The sequence below is a fragment of the Myxine glutinosa genome, chromosome 1, assembly GCF_964187855.1.
Source record: "Myxine glutinosa chromosome 1, kmMyxGlut1.1, whole genome shotgun sequence".
NCBI classification, from domain to species: Eukaryota; Metazoa; Chordata; class Myxini; order Myxiniformes; family Myxinidae; genus Myxine; species Myxine glutinosa.
Window position 1 is genome coordinate 412,283,393 of NC_136261.1, and position 18,615 is coordinate 412,302,007.

Sequence of the window (18,615 nt, forward strand, 5' to 3'; positions counted from 1 at the left end):
GTGCATTCCTTAGAAACCTGCGTAAGATGACAAAGGGTACCAAATCCCACCTTCACCATGCTGATCTACAGGAACCAAGAATGCAGAAAGATGAAAAAGCTGTCAGAAATGTTGTAAATCTTATCCAAGGATGGACCAACCCATTTGCGGAGGAACAGGAGATTCAAAGTATCTCCACTGCAAAAGTTGCCACCAAAGAAGTCGCCAGTGATCTAAAGAGGGCAAAAGAAATCGGCGAGAAGGCATACAACTCATTCGTAAAGGAGCGGTTGGAACAAGACCCACCTGAGAAGAAGTTCCACGACCCCATCAAAACCCAGAGGCTTAAAACATTCAAAGACATGAACAAGAAACAGGTGGTTAAAGCAAGTGGAAAGGAGGTTATCCTCAAAGCTGACAGGTTGCTGTTTGGTCGCATCATAGTGGTGGCACAAGGACGCAACCTGCATATGGAAGATGTCCTCACCCATCCACTTGGTCCTGTACCATGGTCCCTTTGTACACCCGATGGCCTGTTGCGGAAGACTGACAAGGCGAAACTAGCACACAGCTTGCAGAAGAACGTATCAGATTCAGCCGTTGATGAAATTCCAGATAATTCTGCTACAATAATAGACGGAATGAGCCTAGTCCAGAGGATAAGAGGAGACCAAAGTACTTACGGAGAAGTAGCAACCACAATTCTGGCAATGGCACTAAACGATGGAAGAAAGAGCAACCGGATAGATGTCGTCTTTGACATGTACGTAGAGAACTCAATCAAGAATAGTGAACGATCACTACGGGGTGAAGAGACTGGATTCGAGGTGAAAGACATAACAAGTAGTCAGAAAATGAGGCAGTGGAGAAGCATCCTAACACGAATAAGCAACAAAACCCATCTTATCTCATTCATCGTACATGAATGGCAAACAGACAAGTGCAGAGACAAGCTCAAAGGGAAAATCCTTTATGCAACCGTCGGTGACAAGTGCCACAAGATAACCTCCGAAGGCCATGAGGTGGTTCCAGAGCTCCAATGCCAACAAGAAGAAGCAGATGGAAGGCTTCTCTTCCATGCTGCCCATGCTGCTAAGGAGGGCTTCCCAGCTGTAGTAATCTCTTCAGAGGACACAGATGTTTTCATCATGTGTGTTGCTTTCCATGACAAGTTTGGAGCACCGTTATTCCAGAAGTTCCATTCTAAGACCAGACGAAGAGTAGTTGATGTGAGGAAAGTTGCTGGGTCACTTGGAATAAGTACATGCAGAGCTCTGCTTGGAATGCATGCATACACAGGATGCGACACGACGAGTGCTTTTGCTGGTAAAGGGAAATCAAGTTCCCTGACACTTCTAACCACTGACAGAGATGTAACAGAGATGTTCCTCCAAGTAGGTCAAGATTGGAATCTCTCTCCAGAGCTCATGGACCAGTTAGAGGCCTTCACATGCCGCATCTATGCACCCAAGACTCTATCCACCGAGGTGAATACTCTCAGATATCATCTGTTCTGTGCAAAGAAAGGCGAGATGGAGAGTTATCAGCTTCCACCATGCAGGGACTGCCTTGTCAAACATGCACAGAGGGCAAACTATCAAGCTGCAATATGGAGAAGATGCTTGGAGAAGGATCCCAAAGTCCCAGGTCCTGTCGGAAAGGGATGGAAGACTGTAAAGGTTGAAGGGAAAGATGAACTTAGAGTTGACTGGATGGATGGTCAGCCCGCACCTGACGCTATGTTGGATCTTCTCGCTTGCAAGTGTACGCGAAAGTGTGAGCTACCACGCTGCGTATGCTTGGTAAATTGACTCATGTGCACCGATATGTGTAAGCTGAAGGACTGCAATAATCGACCTTCAGATGATGATGATAACCAACCAGATACAGATGAAGATGAGGATGAGGACGATGAGGATTACTAAGCAATTGTTGAATGCTTGCTCAAACCTCATGCACAATACACAAAGAAATGTGAACTGAGGTGAACTAGACCAAAACTCAGTATAGGCTAAGACTCCAATACTCGCATCTCTCTACAGCTCCACTGAGGGTCAGTCACTCTTAAACTAACATTGTGGCTATATATTCAACTGTTAGCTTCAGCATGCTCTAAACACAGGTATAGGGAGAAGTCATTCCACCGGTAAAATTGAAAGATAAAGTTGTGTTGAAACTTCATCTCAAACAGCACGTCAAAATGGGACCTCCGCAGCTAACAACAGCTGAAAGATGGCAGGCCATTGGTATGTGGACTGCTGGCAATTCCATGAGACAGATTGCTAACCAATTGGGACATCACCATACCAGTATTAGTCGTTTGATAAGAAAGTATCAACAAACAAATGATGTGAAGGACCTCCAGGAGACCGCCCGACGGTTTGCCCCCGTGCCAACGTCCCACCACAGTGACCCCCAGTCCTACGTCCCCCCAGCGCTTCGCACAGCGGAGTACATTTTTGTGCGTCATGACGCACACCGGGGGCCACTCCGGCCGCCGTACGACGGGCCCTTCCGGGTCCTGCGACGGGACGACAAGTCTTTCGTCATCGACATCGGCGGCAGGTCGGACCGGATTTCGGTGGACCGCCTGAAGCCGGCGCACGTGGACGTCGGCCAACCGCCATGGTTGGCACTTCCTCCGCAGCGAGGCCGCCCCCCATCCACGGTTCCCCCCACTCGACCACCCACCACCACACTGGACCCCCCCCCCCACGAGCCTCCAGAGGTCGCTTCGGACGGGTCATCAGGACCCCCCTTAAATTGACCCTGCCGGTGCAAGTCGATTCTGGGGGGGCGTGTGTAGCGGTTACCACTGGGTATACACAATCGCATTGCACCTGCCGAGGACGCGGCCAGGGAGCGATCACCATGCCGGGCTCGCCCAGGCCGCCCGGACAGGCCCAGACGCGCCTCTCCCGGACATGCCCGGACTCACCTTTCCCGGGTTCACCCGAGCCACCCGGGCACGCCCGGTCTCGTCTTTCCCGGGCATGCCCAAACTCGCCTTTCCAGGGCTCACCCAGGACGCCCGGGCACGCCCAGTCTCGCCTATCCAGGGCTCGCCCAGGACGCCCGGGCATGCCCGCTCTCGCCTTTCCAGGGCTCACCCAGGACGCCCGGGCACGTCCAGACTCGCCTTACCAGGGCTCGCCCTGGACGCTCGGGCACGCCCAGCCTCGTCTTTCCAGGGCTCGCCCAGGACGCGCGGGCATGCCCGCTCTCGCCTTTCCAGGGCTCGCCCAGGACGCCCGGGCACGTCCAGACTCGACTTTCCAGGGTTCGCCCAGGACGCCCGGGCACGCCCGGTCTCGCCTTTCCCGGGCGAACGCTCCGGCATAATGTGTATATATATTGCTGCCCGATAAACGGGCTTTTCAGAGTACCCGAGTTGATTTGACACAATAAAGAAACTCGGACGAATTCCAGCTTTTTGTCGCGTCCATTCTTTCGATTTGAGTTGGAGCACAGCTCCTTCAATATAACTGTATTATATAATACATGACATTGCAAGTCCGTTGAAGTTATGGGTTGTTATAGGAAGTTATAGGTAGTATCAGATTGAACTATAAGTCCTATACACAGGATCTACGAGGTCTATACCGTTCAGGACTATGCTTTTACAGATCTTCATCACTGTCCTGAGTGTCATTTTCGCAAAGGTGTCTACGCAAATGTAAACATTAATTTTTGGATTCCTCATGCTCTGAATATTCCAAAAATGTATAGTTTTGCTAATCTCCCAAAATTTTGAACGAAAAAACATAGTGAACCTGACTACAGGTGAGCTCGAAACATGTTTGTTACCTGTTAAAAAGTCAGACAAGTTTTCGGAATCCTTTTTAACATAACAGGAATGTAAATAAAATGTGGGGAGTGACACATTTATTTTATATCAATAAATTATTTTTTAAAACGGGGAATATCAATTAATTGTTTCATAATTTGTACCTCAAATTGAATGTTACGTCACATAATGATTTTACATTGGTCATTTCACAGGGATTCACTGGATTATTAGATTCAATGAAAACGGTGTTATAATGCAAATATACAATGCAAGGAAACTTGATGCATGTGTACACGTCACGGGGTGTTGTTACGGGTGTTCACTTGTTCCATAACACACACACCGTAACACATACACATTCACCGCCTAGTGGGTGATTATGGCATACAGTGGTGACGTACTTCCGGCGTCACTTCCGGTCAGGACATGGAACATGACTTGCTTGAACTGACATCGGCTCCGTGTTCTTTTCCACAAGCGGCTGAAACAGTGATCGGGTCGGATCTTCTGAGGAAAAGGTTTGTTCGGAGTTTCTCATTTTATTATTAATACTGAGCAAGATATTCTGTAAAACGATAATTTGAAGTGATTCTTCACAACATCAACAGAGAGATCGGGCGAACATTATGATTATACAGAGCAAGATATGGCAAAGAGTTGTGGATGGATTATTGGGAATCTTGGGGGATGAGACTTGTGAGAGAGAAGAAGAAGAAGAAGACGAAGTGGAAGACAGGACTGATTCGATTTCGGTTCAGGTCCGAATCCAGATCCGGTCTATCAGTGGATACAAACGGTCACCTGTTTATCCTGGTGGAGGTTTGTGTGATATCGAGTGACTGTCTACTTCGTTACCTGTGAAACTAATCCTGGTGTTGGCTTCATGTTTAATGTGGCTGATTTAAGATGTTAGGGTCACGTCGTTGAAATAACACCAGGTGTGTTGACCAAGCGTGTCGTCCTTTTGAAGTCAGCAAAATGAGTACGTGGCTCCCGGGAACAAGGGGCACTGCATCAGCGGCGCGCGAAACGAAGTGGGTTGTTTTTGAGGTGAACATGTCTTTGGTCTTGGTCACAGAAATCATCAATTTTCAACAGATTCACTTGATGTGTGTTTAGATATATTCTTGTAAAAAATGCCAGGAGCATAGAAAAGGCCCCTCTATTTGTTATGTGGCAAACAATAGAAAAGCCCCTCTATATGGTATGTGCCACGTGGCAAACTATAGAAAAGGCCCCTTTGTATGGTATGTGCCATGTGGCAAACGACAGAAAAGGCCCCTTTGTATGGTATGTGCCATGTGGCAAACTATAGAAAAGGCCCCTTTGTATGGCATGTGCCATATGGCAAACTATAGAAAAGGCCACTTTACATGGTATGTGTCAAACGACAGAAAAGGCCCCTTTATATGGTATGGTGCAAACTATAGAAAAGGCCCCTCTATATGGTATGGTGCAAACTATAGAAAAGGCCCCTCTATATGGTATGGTGCAAACTATAGAAAAGGCCCCTCTATATGGTATGTGCCATGTGGCAAACTATAGCAAAGGCCCCTTTGTATGGTATGTGACAAACGATAGAAAAGGCCCCTTTGTATGGTATGTGCCATGTGGCAAACTATAGAAAAGGCCCCTTTGTATGGTATGTGCCATGTGGCAAACTATAGAAAAGGCCCCTTTGTATGGTATGTGACAAACAATAGAAAAGGCCCCTTTGTATGGTATGTGACAAACTATAGAAAAGGCCCCTTTGTATGGCATGTGACAAACTATAGAAAAGGCCCCTTTGTATGGTATGTGCCATGTGGCAAACTATAGAAAAGGCCCCTTTACATGGGATGTGCCATGTCGCAAACCATAGAAAAGGCCCCTTTGTATGGTATGTGCCACGTAGCAAACTCTAGAAAAAGGCCCCTTTATATGGTATGTGGCAAACAACAGAAAAGGCCAATTTATATGGTATGTGCCATGTGGCAAACTCTAGAAAAAGGCCCCTTTATATGGTATGTGGCAAACAACAGAAAAGGCCAATTTATATGGTATGTGCCATGTGGCAAACTACAGATTAGGCCCCTTTATATGGTATGTGCCACGTGGCAAACTACAGAAAAGGTCCCTCTATATGGTATGTCCCATGTGGCAAACTATAGAAAAGGCCTCTTTGTATGGTACATGCCATGTGGCAAAGTATAGAAAGCCCCTTTATATGGTATGTGGCAAACTATAGAAAGCCCCTTTATAGTATATGGTATCTGGTGAACGATAGAAAAGGCCCCTTAATAGGGTATGTGGCAAATTATAGAAAAGGCCCCTTTGTATGGTATGTGGCAAACTACAGAAAGGCCCCTTTATATGGTATGTTCCATGTGGCAAACTATGGAAAAGGCCCCTGTATATGGTATGTGCCATGTTATATGGTATGCACAATGAGGCAAACTATAGAAAGGCCCCTTAATATGGTACGTGCCATGTAGCAAACTATAGAAAAGCCCCTTTATATGGTACGTGCTGTGTGGAAAACTATAGAAAAGGCCCCTTTATATGGTATGTGGCAAACTATAGAAAAGGCCCCTTTATATGGTACGTGCCGTGTGGCAAACTATAGAAAAGGCCCCTTTATATGGTATGTGGCAAACTAAAGAAAAGCCCCTTTATATGGTATGTGCTGTGTGGAAAACTATAGAAAAGGCCCCGTTATATGGTATGTGGCAAACTATAGAAAAGGCCTCTTTATATGGTACGTGCCGTGTGGCAAATTATAGAAAAGGCCCCTTTATATATATGTGCCATGTGGCGAACTATAGAAAAGGCCCTTTTTATGGTGTGTGCCACGTGGCAAACGATAGAAGAGGCCCCTTTATATGGTATGTGCAAACTATTGAAAAGGCCCCTTTATATGGTATGTGCCATGTGGCAAACTACAGAAAAGGCCCCTTTATATGGTATGTGTGACATGGCAAACTATAGAAAAGGCCCCTTTATATGGTATGCACCATGTGGCAAACTTGAGAAAAGGCCCCTTTATATGGTATGCTCAATGTGGCAAACTACAGAAAAGGCCCCTTTATATGGTATGTGCCATGTGGCAAACTAAATAAAATGCTCCTTTTTTGGTGTGTGCCATGTGGCACATGATAGAAAAGAAGGGATATTCTTGGGAAAAATGGCAATGATTCATACAGCTGCATGAAGAAGTAAATTTATTTTATTTGCTCGATGTAGGGCGCCCCTTCATATGAACATTCATAGAACGTTACTTGGTTCCTCCTAAGAACACAAGGGTAATCCAGCATGCACATGAGATTTTTGAATGTCCCTTAGTTTGGGACATTCAAATCCAACCAGCCGTTCCGAAGATATGAGTAGTTTTGTGTGCCGTGCCGTCATTAATCCAATCGGCTGGATATTGTCATTTATTGAAACGAAGACGTTCTTTGTCGGGTTCGTGTGAAGCAACCAGAAGGCCTAAAGAGCTGCGGGTGGACTCGTTTGTTAGGCCTGGATCCTATCTCATCTGTCATTAAGTTGTACGTGTCTGTGATAATCTGGTGGACTGGGAGAAGAGATCGTGGGAGACCATCGGCCTGTTCGACCACTTACGCTTGCGCAGTGTTGACGTGATCGATGCATTGGAATGTTTGACGGTACGGCGAGGCGATCATGAGAACGAAATGGCAGTCTATAATATGCTTGAAGAACTTAATGATTTTCAGAATAAATACATTTTAAAATAACTTATTAAGCTTGTGTTCATTATTTACAAAAAGGCCGACCTGTCCCATTGGCTATCTTTAATTTCTCTCTGGACAGCGCCACGGCAGATGAGGAGGACCGCATGGCATGAGGACACAAAAAACAACACCTTTATATGTGCAATCCATGCTTTTCAAAAAAAGAAAAAAAAAGAAAAAAACTCATCGCCACATCAATTCTGGAACTTTGGTCTGACCAGAGACCAGCAATATATTTTTTTCGGCCTTATTTGGCATTTTATACCTCGATAAGGAATGTCCCTTCTTTTCTATAGTTTGCCACATGGCACGTACCATATAAAGGAGCCTTTTCTTTGCCCCTGGCATTTTTCCCAAGAATGCCCTTTCTTGTAACATGTTAGAATGATAAGGTGGTGCAATAGCCACTGGATAAAATGGTGGTAAAACCTGGAACATTTTTTTACGTTGCACTTTCAAATGTTCATTTAAATTGAATTAAATACTTGAATATTATTTCACAAAAATCGCCTTCATAATACTCGTACTTTCAAGAACCATGGTATTGTCATGCAACGCTGATTAACATCAGAGTTGCGGATAGCCTAAACGGTCTTATTGGAGGCAACTACCCAAACACGGATTCGGCTATGGCCGCGCAGGAGGAAGAAGGGAAATGGATGCTGTGGTGAAAGCACTTAACTGCAGCACGCCGGCGTAGCTCCGGTCCTGTGAGAGGAAATTAACTCAGGCGGCACAGGTTTGAATGGGGGATGCAAAATAATACAAGGGTTTATCCAAATGAAAAAGGTAGGACAGGAAAATGCGTGCCGATAATAAAATAAGGTAGCTAAATTGGGATCCCACACACAACAGATTTCAAACACGAGACGAGGGAGATGAATACGAAAATAAAAACGTCCGTTATGTAATTGGGTACGCGGAGCTCGGTCTTAGCTGTCTTGTCGTCTTCAATTCCCGGCCTAGAAGAATCCTCCATCCGCCTCGCACGCCCCGCTAGGCCCGAGCCAACGCCCTCGCCGCTGCACCCGAGGTCCATGCACCAAGCTCCAAAGCACCACGAGGTCCCACAGCAGGACAGCGAGCTCCACTCAGGCTACACCTCAGCCCAACTCGGGTCGGGGTCTCTGAACTGCGCTGCCAGGATTCCAACTGCTTGGGATCAACTACTGAACTGCGAAGTGACAGGAATCCAACTGCTCTGGGTCAGATCTTCTCAACTGCACAATGGCCACTGTGCACACGAACTCTTGACTCAGATCTCACTCCTCACTCTGGTGCACACGAACTCTTGACTCAGATCTCACTCCTCACTCTGGTGCACACGAACTCTCGATCCAACTCTGAACTGAACTGCCAGCCAAGGCGTCCGGCGCTGATAATATATCTGGCCGGTGACATCAGCATTGGCGCAATGCTCTGCCAATCAGAGTCTCCATCGACTCGCCGGCTCGTGCAGGGGCATGCCCACTGCACCACTCTCACTCCCGTCCCCTCTTCCTTGGTCTCAGCACGTGCTGTGCGAGGCGGGTAGGCCTCTCGGAGGTGCAAATGGTGGCGGCCATTATCGGCGGCGTTCTAGCCCGATTTCTTCCTGAGTCGTGTCAGGGGGGGAGGGCGTCATTAATGTTGTACTAAAGGTCATAACTAGTGTCTATGTGGTCTGTAGTGCTATAAAGGACAAAGGCTTGGTTAACAGCTGAGACATACAAGGGCTCTACTCATTAACCCCGACACTACCTAACACACGAGTCTCCTGGTAGATTCACAGTTATACAACTTGACCGACAAAACGCCTAAACACACAGAACTTATTACAGGTAGATTCCCTATCGCGACAGTCGAAGCATGTTACCTACTCAGATCTACTCTGCTCTACATATATCACTACCCAAATTCGTAACATTATATTGAAGTGTGGTGTTGCGCACACAACTTGCTTGCCAAAGAGGTCGGCCACAACGCGTTTGATAAAACCAAGAGTCTTTATTATGAAAGCTCGAACTGCAGCACTGGGCGGGCTAGAGCTGAGAGCGTGCATATATGTGCCGAGGCCACGCCTCGTCCCCGGGCATGGCCGGTCGGTCGATAGGCGGGGCATGCATTCCAGTTCCCCGCCTGGACGTTCGCGCCACCTGCTGGTGCGCTGAATTTGTGTCCCTTGCTTGTGTCCGCCACACGTGCCCCCCCAGAATTCCCCCGCACCTGAAGGGTGAGTTTGCGGGGAAGCCGGATGACCCGGCTGAAACGCCCCCTGGTGATGGGTGCCGGTCTGGGGGGTGGCGGGACGGCGGGGCTGTCGGGTGCCGGGGGTCCGACCGCCGGGGGGCGGCCTCGACGCGGAGGCAGAGCTGCTGGCGGGGGTGCCGGGGGTCCGACCGCCGGGGGGCGGCCTCGACGCAGAGGCAGAGTCGCTGGCGTGGGGTGGGTCCGGATCAAGGTTGCGTGTTCATATCACGTCGGGGTCACCAGTGAGGTGTGGTGCTGCGCACACAACTTGCTTGCCAAAGAGGTAGGCCACAACGCGTTTGATAAAACCAAGAGTCTTTATTATGAAAGCTCGAACTGCAGCACTGGGCGGGCTCAAGCTTAGAGCCCGCATATATGTGCCGAGGCTACGCCTCGTCCTCGGGCGTGGCCGGTCGGTCGATAGGCGGGGCATGCATTCCAGTTCCCCGCCTGGACGTTCGCGCCACCTGCTGGTGCGCTGAATTCGTGTCCCTTGCTTGTGTCCGCCACAATATATTGATATTTAGCATGAGAAGGCCTGGCATGTAAGAGGGACAGGATTGTGGTGAAGAAGACTCGATGCAGTACAAGGCCGATTGTCGCTGTGTTCTGTGTTTATCAATAGAACGTCCATCTTCTAAACTGTGACTCAACGTCGGCATGTTAAAGTGCACAAGGCCATACTGGTGATGGATGAAACTGCTTCAGTGGCGCTAAATTTCTGGATTTTTTTCACGATCTTTTATATCATTATTTTATGAAAATTGAAGTATGCATTTGGACACTTAGTGAGGCCTCATATGGAATATTGTTTGCGGTTTTGGTCACCACAAGTCTGGAAAGAAATATCTGCAATAGAGAGGGTTCAGCACAGGCCTACTCTAGATTGATTCCAGGCCGAGCTCGACTCAACTACGAGGAGCGCCTGAAGGAGACAGCTTTATAAGGAGGCGGTTATGATGGGATATGATAGATGTTTAAGATAATGAAGGGTACAGACAAAATAAGTGCAGAATAATTCTACAGCAGAGACAGTGACAGGACCAGGGACCAACAACAACAACAATAGGCATTTTAAGGTTATTTCCCTGCTGAGAGGGGGTTAGCCTTGCGGTCCCCATGACAATCTTCTCCATTTTGCCCTATTTTCGGCATCTTCCCTTGTTAACCCCCTTGCCTGCATTTCTTCTTCCACCACCTTTTGCCAAGTCTTTCTCGTTCTTCCCCATCCTCGACTTCCTTCTACATTAATTTCCATCACTCTTCTCAACCAGTCACTTTCATCCTGCCTCAACATTTGACCAAACCATCTCAACCTGTTTCTCTTCACAGCATCCATCACAGGCTCTATTCCCATCATCTTTCGCAATTCGTTATTTGTCTTCCTCTCTCTCAACGATACTCCGCACATCCACCGAACCATTCGCATTTCCACCCTTTGTAGCGTTTTTTGCTGCTCTACGTTCATTACCCATGTTTTGCTCCCATAAATCATGACACTTCTCACACGTGCAGCATACACCTTTCCCTTCAGCTTCAACGACACTCCCCTCCTCGTCAGCACGCCACTCAGTGCTGACGATCAAGCTTCGATCTTGTATTCAAAAAAAAAAAAATGATGTCAATGACAACATAACCAATAGATAAGTTTAAATTTGGATTTGAATGTGGTGAAGAAGACTCTGCTAATATGGATATGTCGTACGAAGCCGAATGACACTTTGTTCTGTGTTGATCAATAAAGCGAACATCTTCTAAACTGCGACTCAACATCGGCTTGTTACATTGTGCAAGGCCATACTGGTGATGGATGAGACTGCTTCAGTAGCGCTACACTTCTGGATTTTTTAAAACGATCTTTAATATCATTATTTTAATAAAATTGAAGTATGTACTTGAGCACTTAGTGAGGCCTCATCCAGAATATTGTTTCCATTTTTGGTCACCACAAGTCGGAAAGACAAAGCTACGATCGAGAGGCTTCAGTACAGGCCTACTTGATTGATTCCGGGCCCAGCTAGACTCAACTAATTTAGGGTGCCTGAAGGAGACGGCTTTATACATTAGAAAGGAGGCAGTTATGATGGGATGTGATAGATGTTTAAGACAATGAAGGGTATAGACGAAATAAGTGCAGAATAATACTTCAGCAGAGACAGTGACTGGATCAGGGGCCATAGCCTAGTAAAGAAAAGAAGAGTTAATACGGTGGTAAGGTAAGGGTCTTTCACTGAGAGAGTAGTTAATGTATAAGATGGTTTCCGAGAAAGGCGGTGGCAAGAGAATCAATATATAAGTTTAAATTAGGATTAGATAGGTACCTGGAAGCATTAGAGATAGAAGAGTGTCGGGATATTGGCAAGACGTTTGTGACATGCGCATGGATTGGGAGATTGTGTGCATCTGAGTGAAGTGAAGTGAAGTGAAGTGGAGTGGAGTGTCGTGCCTGTGGGGGGGTCTCGACAAGCGGTCATTGTTGATGTTGTGTGTTCGTCATCTAAGAACCGCCATCACCCAAATCTATCCCCCCCCCCACTCCCCCACACCCACCTCTGAAAAAATAACACAAAAGATTGCTTTTTCTCTTTTTGTTATTTAAACAATTAAAATAATTGTGTTTCCCCATTTGTATTTGACTCGCTTGGGATATCCCTGGTCCTGCCACACGTCTCATCCACATTTCTCTCCTCATTCCCCAAATGAAATTGCATCGTTTTGGTGGATGAAATTTGGCTGGTGTTGATGTGGCGCAGCATAATGGGCCAAATCGTCTCCTCTAGTTTACTCTGGGTTTGTTTTTGTCTCTGTTTATAAAAACTCACATTCATTAGATGCTGATTGATAATAAATCTTTCAAAATGGGACACAGCGGGTGAACAAACTGGATGCAAACCCTGCATTTATTGGATAATAATTGATTGGATTGTCAATGGAAATAACTCAAAAACATTCCAGTAAAGAAAATAACATGTATAACTTTTCTGTGATTAACATAAGCATTGTATCCTTGGCAGGTCATCGGTGCAATGGAGAGCTTCTTGGAATGGCTCATGTCCCAAGGCCTGAGAGCAGAAACAGCCCAAGCAGTGATCGATAAGCTTGGAATTGAGAATCAGAAGGTTATTCGAGCTTGTACTGAGTCGGATCCATTGCGAATCGAGCTCCTTTCTCTCTCCAAAGAGAAATTACAATTTGCAATGTATGCTGACTTCTGTAGATTTATTAATTCTTTTTCGAAGCCGCAAGATGTCCAGATTGCGGGTTCTTCTCTGTTGGGAAGTATTTTCGTCAACTTGGAGAATGTTATTCGGGAACTTTCCAGTTTCTGTGAAAAGATTTTCAGATCCCATAATGTGCAGTTGGAAAATGTTCCTGGTTTCTCTGGAATCGGGTTCACTGATGTCTGCAGCCTCCGCTCTCAGGATGATGGGTCAAGAGCCATGTCTGGTATGTGACTTTTTTAATACAACATCACACGTCAACAAATATCTTGATCTTCTACCATTGTTTTTTTTGTATTATTTTAACCTGTGTAATCTCTTTTAGTGCAGTTTTGTATTGTCTAATATTAATGGATTTTTGATGGAGATTACAAGGTAAATTTTAGCTCACCTGGAACATATTTCCGGGGAGCTTATTGGATGGCGCGTCGTCAGTCTGTCTGTAAGCACTTGCAGCTTCTTCTCCGAAACTGCTGATGGGATTGTGACCAAACTTGGGTAAAATTATATTTTGTGTGTTGGAACTCAATTTTATACACGGCATTAAAAATTTGGAGTTCAAGGAGGTGGGAGGGATGGTGGGTGGGGCCTGGTGAGCGGGCCTGATATCCTAAAATGGTTATTTGCTCTCTTATCTGAAACTGCATTGACGATTTTGAAAAACTTGACCACAACCTTCATCACCCGTGATGTTCACAGTATTTTTTAAAATTGGGGTCTATTTGCCCCTATTTTGGGGGGGGGGGGTGGGGGTGGGGGGGAATTGCATTAAATACCTCTGTGTTCCATGTTTAACGGTACATTTAAGTTATTTGCATGTAGGAAGTTATCTTCATGGAAGGCTTTTCCTTGTTTTCCCACGCTTTCTGAAAAATATGAAGACGCTTCATCGTAGTCATATTGTAATTGGCTCTGTTCCTCCATATGTCTGTCTGTCATGCTGTCTCCTCCTGAACGATTGTGTAAAAATTCATCTACTTGGTTGTTATGATCACATGGCAATAAGGTGTATTAGCAGTATCATTTTGACCCCGCCCCCTTGGTGCATTTGCAAAAATGGAATACCAAATGGTAGAATAGCAAAAAATGTAATTTGCGGCATATTTTTAAACATTTTTTTCATGTTACCTTGCATATGCAATCAGCATTGGGGGACACATGAAATATGAAAGGTATACATGAAAGATATTCTGAGGATATTCTGTGAGAATGATCTGACTGTTGTGGTGGAGTCTGGGCAGGAGATGCAGGAGTACTTGGCGAGTGAGAAGAGGCATTTGAGAAACATCGGCTGAAAATAAGCATGGAGAAGACCCAGGTGATGTGGGTTGGGCAGAAGAGAAAAGAAATGAATATCAGTTTGTAGGGGAAGGAGATCAGTTAAGGAAATAGGTTTGAGTAAAACAGAGGCAGTGATACGGGGGAGGATTTTGGTGGGTTAAAAAGTGTGGAGGAGGGTGCAGTGTGTAATGGCGGACAGATTTTAATGACATGAAAGGGAAGGTTCTGATGTGATGTGGAACACCGGCCTAACTTTAGGGTCTGGAGACAGTGGCACTGACAGAGATACAATGACAGACTGCAGGTTTGCAAGAACAACTGAGTCAAGAGGATTGTGGGAGTAAAGAGGGTGGATAAAAGGAGAATGGAAGAACTGAGGGAGGAGATTGGTGTGCAGATGAGTTTGACCGGGACATTGGTGAAATGTCGGCTGAAATGGGCTTGACATTTGGTGCAGATGGGGGAAGAAAGAATGGCAAAGAAAGCAGATAGGTTGAGCAAATATGCTAGGTGGAAGAGAGGTAAACTGTGTTGAGGTGGGAGGATTGTGTGAAGAAAGATATCAGTAAAGTGGGGTGGTTGGAGGGTGGAGAGAGTTGGCTGAGGACGGAGGGGATTGGAGGAGTATCACGGTCAAGGCTGGGCAGAAGCTTGGTATCGTTTGACCCCCTTATAAAGGGAAGAGGAGGAGGAGAACAACAACAGCAACTCCCCACATTTTGTGAACATGAATAAAAGTTCCAGTACCTTGTTATGTTCTGATATGCAGGTATCATGTTCTTCGGTTGTCCGTCCGTGTGTCTGCTGCAATAACTTGTGAATTGTTAATGGGATTTTTTTTGAAACCAAACTTGGGGCAGGCATGTAATATCATAACAAAATAAGTAATATGTAGGAACAAAATAACATTGTAACAAAATAATATAGTAACAAAATAATACAGGTATGTGTTGCAACAAAATAATGTAGTGACAAGGTAATATAGTATCAAAATAATTATCGCTAATACAGTAAAAACAAAAAAGGTGTCGGTTGATGGTAAATAACAATTAAAGTATTTTTTTTGTTTCCCCTCAGACAAGATCGGAGACGATCAGAAAAAGGGCCAAAAAAAATGGGGCACAAAAAAAAAGTTTTAAATTGTTTTTACCATCAACCGACGCCTTTTTTGTTTTTACTTTTTGTGCTAAAATAATTTTGTTACTATATTACTGTCGCTCCGACCGACCGATCATCTGTCCATGTACTTTTGTGTTCACGATATTTCAAAAAACCATTGAGCATTTTGCTTTCCTATTGCAGATATCTATCCCTCATGTCATTATCTCAACCTGATTAGATAACGGCTGTGATTGGCTAAATTTTGGAGAATGCTATTCGGGAACTTTCCAGTTTCTGTGAAAAGATTTTCAGATCCCAAAATGTGCACTGGGACAACGTTTCTGGTTTCTCTGGAATTGGGCTCAGTGATTTCTGCAGTCTCCATTTTCAGGATGATGGATTAACACCCAAGTCTGGTACGTGACGTATTTTTTAAAACAACATAGCATGTCAAGCAGTAACCTTGATGTTCTGTGATTTATTTATTTATTTTTACCTCTGCCACCAAAGATGGATGGAGGTTATGTTTTCACCACTGTTTGTTTGTCTGTGAGCAGAATATCTCAAAACATTATGGATGGATTTTGACAAAACTTGGTGGGTGGACAGGTTGTGTGTGTGACGAGGACATGTTGGTTAGATTTTGGTGAAGATCCGGATGCGGGTCCTATAATTAGCCATTCTTCCACATTACAGGAGACAGGGTTTTTAGCCTTCTTTTTTTTAACCCACATATGATATCTGGTCACAATCCTTTGTTTTCTATGCTCAATGGGATAATTAGGTTGTACCTGAGCCAGGGATTACTTCATTGTTTTCCATGATTGCTTTTGGATAACGATAGCATGAGTTTTCTGGAACTGAAATATTGAGATTTTTGCAGATGGGTGAGTGGATTACTCCACATTCCTTGTGTATTTGGGTGTCGTCCAAACAGCATTTTTGTCCATCGGTTGTTTTCTCATATAGTTGTGGACTTTCCCCAAATGGTGCCAATCTCATCTCCACTATTTTGTTTGCCAGATCTTTTACCAGTCTTCGTTGTCCCTCATCATCCTTGTACTCCTCTCCTTCACCTCCTTGTTACCCTGCGCTCGCGAAGCGAAAGGCAGGGTTTAGCATTCGGGTACGTATGTGCATGTCTGCATTTAAAAAATTCATTTTCTCGGCAACTGTGGGTCCGATTGACATGAAATTTTCGCCACAGGAGGGCCTCCGGCTGTAGAATATTTTAGTGAATATTATGAGATCACAGGTCACGTGGTATGGGTGCCATTTGGAAAAACCAAAAACCTTTGCACCTCTATCTCAAAAAGCGCTGCACATAAATAATTGAGACACGTCTCATTGCAAAGAACTCTCCATGTGGAATAACATATGTGAATGACGACGTCATAATTCGAAAATAAAAAACTTTATCCGATCAGGATGAAATTTCTAATCATCTTCTCGGTATAAATTGATGCAGAAATAAAATTATAATGACGTTGTAGGTCACGTGGTTTGGACGCCATATTGTTTTGAGTGAAAAGCCTGAAAAACCACTGAAATCAAATTTTCTCCCAAACAACTGAAAGACCGAGGCCAAACTTTGCAGGCAGGATCGCATACCCAAGACGAACAAAAAAGTAAAAAGTCTGCGAGCATGACGCCATTCGTCACATGGTGACGTAAGCATAAACTTTAAAAACCTAGCTCCTCCCTCATTTTTTGATCCTATCGAGGGGAAGCTTCACAGATGTGTTCAGCATGTCAGTCTGCTAAAATGACCTGTTGGAATTTTCGATGAGTCATGTGGTTTGGCAGATATAAATAAGTAAATGAAAATATTAAAATTTTTATAACTCTTGAACCGCTTCATTGATCGACGTGAAACTTTAAATTTTAGTGGAGGTAATGCAGTGTAACAAGTGTGCAAAATTTCAAGATGATTGGGTCTATGGTCTGGAAGCTAGCAGTTGTTATTGCGTGAAGAAGAAGTCAGCTAGAGTGGGCATGGAATTCATTATCACACTGCACACGACGAGCAGGCAAAGTACGGAGCGACCTCACGGGGTCATTTTGACCTCATATAAAATTCTGATTTCAGATTTGTCGATTGCTGAGGTATATTAACACATGACCAAAACAGATTTGGCAAAATTCCCACGATTTTTGATGAAAATATAACATTTGTGTTTGCATTTCAGTAAAGTAAAGTGTGTGCCATGTCAGCATTTTAAAAATTGAAACGTGGCTCATTGCAAAGAATTCCATGTGGGGAATAGGTGTTGTTAACGATGACATCATTGGTGCCATAATTATGATGTCATAATTTGACAGGGCCAACGCTTAGTCTGATCAGTTTGAAATTTATTGAGCATGATCTATGCGACAATTATTTAGAGAATATAAATTTATGATGTCATCGTTCACGTGGTCGAACAGCCATATTGGATTAAAAAAAAAAAAAAAACGTTCAAAAATAGAAGAGTTGGCTTGCACCAAGTTGACTGCGCAGGGTAAGTATTCCATGAATACCGTCTAGTTCCCTTCTGTGTCTTATCATCCGCCATTCTCATTTTCATCCCATTCATTTATGTTGGTGTTTTCACTCGGTCTACAATTGCAAGTGTGTTTCCCCTCCCCATTAAGGTGGTTCTTTGTCTCCTCCACCTCTGTCTCACCACGACTTCACCTCTGGGTCACCAGAAACGCTCTGCATTCCAAACCATTGCTTCATTGTGCAGTCCATCCCAGCGCCATTGTGGCCACTTTTCCACCTCTCCTCTGCCCATCCATGGTGAGCGCGTGGCTCCCAACCTCCTAATTTCTTCAGCTTGTCTTCTGACCTTCACCGTTATCTCTGATTTTATTTTTATTTTCGGATTTATGTGCCGTTGACACAACTTTGTTGAATTTTTGGGATGGCACAGTCTCGCTGCTCTGGTGATCAATGTGGTCTTTTTCAGCTTGTCCATTAAAGTACCTCCTCCACTGACATTGGGGGACACTGTTGATGTTGACATTGTGAATCCCCCACTGTTGATGTCTTGAATAGACGTTACAGTAGTAAATGGACTCCTTCTCCTCCTTGCTATAAGGTTCCTTTTCTTGAGTTTTTTTTTGTTTTGAGATTGGTAGCACCTCCAGAGCCTTTTGGCTTGGTGCAAATCTCTGTCCCATTGGGAGTTGGTCTTTCTTCCCACTGGAGGAGGTGCAGGCTTTATTTTTTGAAGTGAGCTTGGTGCCGCAACACATGCTAACACCACACGGTGGTCTGTCCCATAATTTGTTTTTTCCT

At 44.9% G+C, this 18,615-nt stretch overlaps 1 protein-coding gene across 1 annotated transcript; it reads left to right on the forward strand.

The window, feature by feature from the left end:
• The first annotated feature begins 4,177 nt into the window (after window positions 1–4,177).
• LOC144889608 (uncharacterized) lies at window positions 4,178–13,515 on the forward strand. Its single transcript, XM_078770512.1, has 2 exons — window positions 4,178–4,287; window positions 12,744–13,515. Exon 2 carries the CDS (start codon window positions 12,756–12,758, stop codon window positions 13,182–13,184), a length of 429 nt encoding a protein of 142 aa, XP_078626638.1. The 5' UTR covers window positions 4,178–4,287; window positions 12,744–12,755; the 3' UTR covers window positions 13,185–13,515.
• Window positions 13,516–18,615: the final 5,100 nt, after the last annotated feature.